We start from the raw sequence: 8,939 nt of genomic DNA, 5'->3' as shown, positions 1-8,939 counted from the left end.
AACACTTCTTTTCTATTCCACGTATAACATGTACAATTTTGATAAATAGTCGTTCCGTCTCAACTTTCTACTTCCCGTATACATGTACACTTATAGCGTCCGTCTAGCGTTCGAAGGTTCCAAGTTGTAATCCCTGTCTGGTCATTGAATTTCCCCTCTCCTTTTACAACCTATAAGCAATACGCATGTAAAAAGAGCGTTCATACCGCTCTCCTTATAACCTGTAGTTCTGTGGCGTCGGGTTGTGGTATTGGTCGCAATTTCCGTAAAATTGACAAGAAAGTGGTACGGAAATCACGATTCATAATAAGGTAGATGTACACATAAAAATAGTAACTTAACAGAAGAAAGAAATGTGTGAGAATGATTTCTTCACCTCCACCGGAAGTGACGTCACGCTTGGTAAAGGTGAGCTGTTTAACCCGCACGATTGCTGATGGTATTTCAACAACGAGACACGTGGTCATCATGACAAGGACACTGCATTCTTTGATGGTTTGGTTCCTGGCTTGGCGTCGTCCTGTCCTGCTGTTTCTGGACAGATTTTGACGTCTGGTATTGTTTTTATAGATAGCGGATATGAGCAGTATGTACACTGTAGTAAGCGTGGTACACGGGACGATGTGGACAGTTATTGCCACAAACCAACTGGAAAACAATGCATAAACATTTCTACCATTGATAAAACGATACTCCGCTCTGCACGACAGAGTCTTCCCGATAACGAAGGTAGCATTATTCAATATCATGTTTTCATCAAAATCAATTATTTCAAAGTCGAAGAGTTTGGGAATGTTAACTATAAAACCAGCGAATGTAAGGATTTTCACTAGCTTTGTCATGTTGTCAATGTTGTACCAGGTCACACAGGAAAACGGAAACCTAAATACCAAATATCTCTGTACGGAAAGACCAATGAATTGCCACAAGGAGATGGTATGAAATATATGTGGAAGTACAAATCCTAATATCCTGAATGCTCCGCACCACGGTTTGGATATGTAGGCGGGAAAACTTGGAGCAGCAAAGAAGTAGAAATGGACAGGAAGCTGGACGATGCCGAGGAGGGAATTGCTACAAGCAATAGCAGTATGCTGTATACGAGACGCCGAGCCTCTTTTAGGAAGGTCCGAGTGCATTGTGATGACTACCATGATGTTATTCAGAATGGTAAGTATAACTATAACGGGTGCCGCCACTCCGTACAGACCTCGAGCCAACGCCGTGTTGAATGGAGAAGGAGCGTCATATATCAACGGTGGTAATCCCATTTCATTTTCCTCCATTTTGAACTGTTAGTGGGAGTTGTTTGATCTATTTCCAGCATAGGACTGCATTCTTTCTACCTTCTACAATCAAAGAGAAATAACCGATTCATTTAATGGTCATTATAGGTAAGAGAGGTCCATGGGCCTAATCGGTCATCTGAAAGGTTCAGCAGGGACACTCCCCTCCATCCCAAGGGATCAAACCAACGTTATTTACATAAATTGTCTGTCCCCAACCAGTGATATTTCAGTTCAAATTTAGTTTTAATCCATTTTGTCATTCCTGGAGATACGTTCCCCATTTAGGGGCACGCCCTCTGTCCCCAGGGGTTGAACCAGCCTCCCCATTGATGTTTCAGACCAAATTTGGTTGTAATCAATTAAGGCATTAGAAAAAGGAGCGTTTCTAAGCAAAAAATCAGATAAGTTCCCCTTTTGGGGGCCCCCGCCCATCTATCACCAGTGGTTGGACAAGCCTCATTTAAATAAATTATATTCGCCCTCCCAAATAATGTTTCAGACCGAATTTGGTTGTAATCCATTAAAATGTTGAAGGAGGATCGAGTGACGTTTCAAAGCAAAACATTCAGCTAAGTTCCCCCGGCCCACCCCTCTGTCCCCGGGGGTCAGACCAGCCCCATTTAGATCAATTATAAATATTGCCCTCCACGAAATGATGCTTCAGACCAAAACAAGAAATATCGGTTATAAAATTGCTGGTGAAATAAATTAACGAACTGATGCGTTTCAGCAAAGATAACAAAATTATATCAGTTTGAATCGTTTTGGGTGATAATAAGACTGCATTTGAATCTGGAATATTATTTCATCAATGTGTCATTTGAAAAGATACATCCACGTATTCAGCTTGCATTCAATCTTAACTTTGTTTCGTTTTTAACAGTATATCTGCATTTTGCATTTACCGCTACATTGACCAATCACATACTTCATCTTGACCATTAACGCCACCTGTCGCGTCATACCCGGGGCCAAAAGAATATTATACTGCTATGCCGAAAAATCTGAAATCAAAAGCACTCGCATTATCACTAAATTACTTTACCCATCCAGAGAGATCCCGAGAGAGAGTCCCAGAGAGATCCCCAGAGAGGTCCCCAGAGAGGTCCCCAGAGATCCCCAGAGAGATCCCCAGAGAGATTCCCAGAGAGGTCCCCAGAGAGATTCCCAGAGAGATCCCCAGAGAGATTCCCAGAGAGGTCCCCAGAGATCCCCAGAGAGATCCCCAGAGACATCCCAAGATAGATCCCCCGAGAGATTCCCAGAGAGGTCCCCAGAGAGATCCCCAGAGAGATCCCCAGAGAGATCCACAGAGAGATCCACAGAGAGATCCCAGAGAGATCCCCAGATAGATCCCCAGAGAGATCCCCAGAGATCCCCAGTGAGATCCCAGAGATATCCCAGAGAGATCCCCAGAGAGATCCCCAGAGAGATCCCCTGAGAGGTCCCCTGAGAGGTCCCCTGAGAGATCCCAGAGAGGTCCCCAGAGACATCCCCAGAGAGATCCCCAGAGAGGTCCCCAGAGAGGTCCCAGATAGATCCCCAGATAGATCCCCAGAGAGGTCCCCAGAGAGGTCCCCAGAGAGATTCCCAGAGAGGTCCCCAGAGAACCCCAGAGAGATTCCCAGAGATCCCCAGAGAGATCCCCAGAGACATCCCCAGAGACATCCCCAGAGAGATTCCCAGAGAGGTCCCAGAGAGGTCCCAGAGAGGTCCCCAGAGAGATCCCCAGAGAGGTCCCCAGAGAGATCCCCAGAGAGATCCCCAGAGAGGTCCCACAGAGGTCCCAGAGAGATCCCCAGAGAGGTCCCAGAGAGGTCCCAGAGAGGTCCCCAGAGAGGTCCCAGAGAGATCCCCAGAGAGATCCCCAGAGAGATCCCCAGAGAGATCCCTAGATAGATCCCCAGAGAGATTCCCAGAGAGATCCCAGAGAGATCCCCAGATAGATCCCCCGAGAGATTCCCAGAGAGATCCCTATGACGACCATCCTATATACATCTCTGCTCTTTCCTCTGTAGTTATTTGTCCATGGACATGTCATTGCAAATGCACTTCTGGAGAAAAAGGATACTGTCGAAATCGCCGGCAATTTGTCCTCTCGATCCGTCTCAAAATTGAAAACGCACAACTACATGTATATGAACCAAATGGAATACATCTATACATGTATGGCATTTGCATTTGTTTAAATTCAAGATGGTCGCCTGACGGTCTTTATGCACAGAGAGCTCGGGACCAAGGGGGAAATATATGTAACATGTAGAGAATATTCATTGATGAGTAACAAGTAAAGAAATGTAATCAGGACTTTGTCATAGCAATCTGGTTGACAGAGGGAACATTTTTTAATTACAGTGGTAAACATCTTTCCTATAATACAATTATGTACAGCATCGTTCTTTAATCTAGTAGCACATCAAACCATGCTTGCTGTCTCTGGTGTGGGGAAACATGTTACAGTTGCCTCCCTTAGCCTAGCTCATATGCTATTTGGAAAGGGTAAACTGTTGAATGGAATTTGATTGTATTCGCATTGAGTAAAATCATATTATACATAAGATACATTGGAAACAATAACATATTGTTAGTCTGATAGACAATGTACCGACAACTTGTAAATAAATCAAAGTTGTTAATGAAGTGTGGAATAAGCATGACGTCTACACACGTACAATGTATGTACATGTAGCTGCCAAGCTGCCTAACGCCGTTGATCGCTCAGTACTAACATTAAGTACTGTCGACAATATTTAAGCATAGTAACTAGGAGAAACGAAAAGTGGTATATCTATAGTGTAAGTTTTATATATTTACCTAGGAAGAAGGTACCTTCACACACGGCCCTTCACACACAGCTGGTAAGGGCCGCCATCTTTTTGGTCTGTAGCATTACCATAATTTATTACAACCTACTCCGTAAACTATTTATCGTGTCGACCTGTGACATAGCATGATGCTATCCAATCTGAAAGTCGGATTTACAGAACATTCTTACATGTTTATTGTAGATCATAACTACATACTGTATAAGTAAGCACCAAAACCTCATAAACAAAACTAATCAATTGCTCACGTGCTGATTATCAACCACGTACAGCAGGTTCACCATTATATGCTATCAAATCTGAAAGGCGGACATGATGTAGTACATTTGAGAGTGTTTATGTTTTTGTCAAATTTTAATAACAATACCACCTGTCCTGACAGGTAAATTATAGATCAGAATTACATATGTAACAGAGCACATGATTAATTAAATTTTATATCACTGCCTCCGTTAGGGATCGAACCCGGGACCTCTGGCTTACTAGTCTTACGCTCAACCGATCGAGCTAAAGAGAAGATCTCTCTAACCGAGCGGTATATTGCGGCTACTATTTACCAGGGTTACACATATATATATGTAAGCATGAAAAACTCATTAACAGAAATATTCAATTGCTCACCTGCTGATTATCAACAACAGCGATAAGACGTCGTGGTGATTAGGGAACTGTCACCACGCAGTTTGTAATAACGACAACAGCGATAAGACGTCGTGGTGATTAGGGAACTGTCACCACGCAGTTTGTAATAACGACAACAGCGATAAGACGTCGTGGTGATTAGGGAACTGTCACCACGCAGTTTGTAACAACGACTACAGCGATGAAGACGTCGTGGTGATCAGGGAACTGCCACCACGCAGTTTGTAATAACGACAATAGCAATGAAGACGTCGTGGTGGCTAGGGAACTGTCACCACGCAGTTTGTAATAACGACAATAGCGATGAAGACGTCGTGGTGGCTAGGAAACTGTCACCACGCAGTTTGTAATAACGACACACTGAAGTTTGTTTTTTCCGGATCAGTCGGCATCAGATGGAAAGATAATCTTTCTTTTGTACATGTTTCAACATTATTCGATAAAAAGATATTAATTTATCATTTAAAATTACATTGGAAAATAATCTTAAGCCATTTTTTTCTAAACATATGATTAATACAAATATATACGGAATACCTGAGTTAAAGGCCACAAAAACCTCTGTATATTGACATGATTACATGTACTATGGAAATCATTGCCTAGCAAATATTCGCATTGTAAATCAGCCGGTCCTCAACCAACCTCACAGTTCACTACAGCCAGACTAGTTTTACACATTCCTGTTAAGTTTTATTAAAGACAGACTAGTTTTGCACATTATTAAAGACAGACTAGTTTTACACATTCCTGTTAAGTTTCATCAAAGACAGACCAGATTTACACATTCCTGTGTTAGGTTTTATTAAAGACAAACTAGTTTTATACATGTACTTGTTTGCATCCATTGCGAATAGCTATTAAACCAATGTTGTACGGAGTAAGGGAGGTACACATAACCAATGTTGTACGGAGTAAGGGAGGTACACATAACCAATGTTGTACGGAGTAAGGGAGGTACACATAACCAATGTTGTACGGAGTAAGGGAGGTACACATAACCAATGTTGTACGGAGTAAGGGAGGTACACATAACCAATGGTGTACGGGGTAAGGGAGGTACACATAACCATTGTTGTACGGAGTAAGAGAGGTACACATAACCAATGTTGTACGGAGTAAGGGAGGTACACATAACCATTGTTGTACGGAGTAAGGGAGGTACACATAACCAATGTTGTACGGAGTAAGGGAGGTACACATAACCAATGTACGGAGTAAGGGAGGTACACATAACCAATGTTGTACGGAGTAAGGGAGGTACTCCCCCCGATTTCCATTAACAAACCAACGATGAGAGATATGTTTAGTTTAGCATTGTTTAATGTCTTATCGACGGCTAGGGTCATTTACACCGTCTATCATCGGTACACCGGATATAGCTACACGCGAAGCGAGAGCAATAAAAAGTAAGATGACAAGAGGTAAGAAAATAATGGTTTTTACTGTTCTAACGTAGCATTGCTGGTCCCATCTTGGCCTCACAGCTTCAGGAAACATTCAGGTAACATGGGAAGTATCAGCTGAAAAATTTGAACGTGTCATTAAAAAATATGTGACGAGCCTTCGGAGATTCGATGGAGTCTGAAATGATTCAATTGTACACTGTATGCCAGTCTAAACCCTCTTGATTTTTGTACACAGCATGTATACTTGTTATAGCATTGTTATCAAACCAATATAACAGTAATTATCTGTGGATGCTGTTTAATATGATAAATTGAGTGGGTTTGTGTACGGTGTATAGCCATTTAGAAGTAACGTGTGTACGGGTTATATCAATGTACGTGTACGGATTATAGTTAGTTTAAAGCATACATTAGTTTCATGGAATTCGCTCATTTAATAATAAATCTTGTTTTCCTTTACAGTTATAGAAGATTTGATAGATATTTCAGTAATTGAAGATACGGAAGAAGGTTTTGCATGTAACCAGTGCGAATATCGAACCAAAGACAAAAGAAACTTTGCAAAGCATTGTAAGAATGAACATTGCAAAGACTTAAAAGTAGCACACCAATTAAATCCGCTTCTGTCTCGGACATAACCTCGACAATAAATGCCAGCTTTGTGACAAATGTCCAAAAATGTTTAAGACGAAATATGGATTGTCGCTGCACGTAAGGACAAAACATAAAAACATATTTTAATTTGTTTGCAATGTGTGTAACACAAATATAATCAGGTGACGCAATTCAGGGGGCACATACCAAGTTAATCGGTAACAAATGCACATTTTGTCACCAAAATTTTACCACATCCTGTGATTTGAAGGGACATCTGGTATCAGGTAGGGAAAATGCTGCACTAATCATTCCAAGTCATATATGTGATGAATGGCTAGCAGAATTTACGCACAAGTACAGTCTGGATTACCATATCAGGGGGAAACACGGGGAACCATGTATATAAGTGTGAACAACATACGGCCACACATTCATCAAAGTTGAACACTGCATGTGTGAAGAAAGTTAGTTTGAATTCTTCAATATGCCATTTTAGAATACATATGTACGTTTTTGTTCAATGTTGCGATAAGTAATTTACTACTTTAATTGCGTTAATAATAATGTTATTAATCAATTCATTGCGCATGTGCATTGTATTGCTTTTTAATTTGTATGGCCACAAGCATGAATCGTGTTAAGCGTCTCAGTGATGTGACATTACGTCAGCGACGTCAAGCTGACCTTATTTGTCGTCAATCTAACGTCTTACGCCTGCTGATTGAGGAACTCGTACAGGCCGCCATTATGACACTTGGCGATATGCCTAGCTACGGGCCGCCATCATTTCGCTTGGCGATTAGCCTAGTTACGTGCCGCCATCATGACGCTTGACGATATGTCTAGTGTACGGGCCGCCATCATGATGCTTGGCGATATGCCTAGGAGTTCCGTCGTCACCACACTAGACTCTCGTATTGTGATTGTGACTTCACCATGATTTGACCTAGCTTTGTATGGCGGATGTCGTTGATGGAGTAGAGGACGCTTACTTTGTCAGAACATCTGGTCTGATCATCTTTGTACATGTTGAATGGTCTCCGTGCCAATCCATATTGTTTATGTTTTGCCCTAGTTTATTGATCATGAGTTGGGATTGGTGTTTCGTTATTATGAGGTATGTTTCGCTGTCTTTGAAGTCTGACACTGAGATGATAGCTTAACTTTTAGAGAGTGATATTCCAGGTGATACAACTGACACAGGTGTGTGTAATTAGTTTCACTTTACCTATGAGGCTTCTTTGTTTATATTACAATCACCTATGTGTTATGTGTCGGTTTCGTAAAGGATTTCGCCATTGACGGTCAACTAACGAATGGAATTTGGTCATGTGATAGATATGTTCGATGATAGGAAATCTCGACGGTGTCCGCCGTGTCAGTTTTATTTTAATGGGGAAGCCGATGATTATTTTAATCTGTGTCCGAAATCATGACAATAAATACAGCATGTTTGATTTCACAACTCAAACTCAAACTAAAACGTAAATGATGATGATGATGATGATGATGATGATGATGATGATGATGATGATGATGATGATATAAGCTATGGACAATTATAATAAGCTATGGACAGATATATAAGCTATGGACAGATATATAAGCTATGGACAGATACAATGCATACAAGTTATTGGCAGATATAAAAGCTATGGACTGATATGCATGTATAGACTACTGCCAAGGTTGGGACCCTGGATTCAGTATCCGTACAAAATAAGTGTCCTCTTGCATGAGGGCTCTCATTCACCACACTTCATTCATTCTGTAATTCAATCTGTAAATCTGTAATTCATTAATTTCCTAATTCATTCATCCCATACTTCATTCATTATGTAATTCATTCATTCTGTAAATCTGTAATTCATTAAATTTATAATTCATTCATCCCACACTTCATTCATACTGTAAATCAGTAGTTCATTCATTTCCCAATTGATTAATCCATCCCACACTTCATTCATTGCATACATTCAGTGTTATACTATGTCTGAACACTAATATATACATGACAGCTGCACGTAAAGTAGGTGAGATCCTCCCAAATGTCTAACCGAACATCGTACAACCTCACAGTGGAGCCAAACATGGTATACACATTACTTTCAAAAGGGAAATGAACATACTGTACACTTTGGTTTTTTTTTTGTTTTTTTGTTTTTTTGTTTTTCTAC

General features: G+C 40.9%; 2 protein-coding genes across 2 annotated transcripts; one reads left to right on the top strand and one right to left on the bottom strand.

The window, feature by feature from the left end:
* Positions 1 to 64: 64 nt before the first annotated feature.
* On the bottom strand, positions 65 to 4,186 carry LOC117320038 (sex peptide receptor-like; the record flags this gene model as incomplete). The annotated part of the gene is given in 2 exon segments (XM_033874731.1): positions 65 to 1,349; positions 4,104 to 4,186. A coding segment is annotated over 1 exon segment (1,086 nt). The 5' UTR covers positions 1,287 to 1,349; positions 4,104 to 4,186.
* On the top strand, positions 1,815 to 3,188 carry LOC117320037 (protein TsetseEP-like). The gene is made up of 2 exons (XM_033874730.1): positions 1,815 to 1,832; positions 2,535 to 3,188. The coding sequence occupies exons 1-2, from the start codon at positions 1,815 to 1,817 to the stop codon at positions 3,186 to 3,188; spliced, it is 672 nt and encodes a 223-aa protein (XP_033730621.1).
* Positions 4,187 to 8,939: the final 4,753 nt, after the last annotated feature.

Source organism: Pecten maximus, unplaced genomic scaffold (assembly GCF_902652985.1).
Source record: "Pecten maximus unplaced genomic scaffold, xPecMax1.1, whole genome shotgun sequence".
Lineage (NCBI taxonomy): Eukaryota > Metazoa > Mollusca > Bivalvia > Pectinida > Pectinidae > Pecten > Pecten maximus.
The sequence above is the reverse complement of the archived record's forward strand: the minus strand, read 5'-3'. Positions and strand labels throughout refer to the sequence as shown.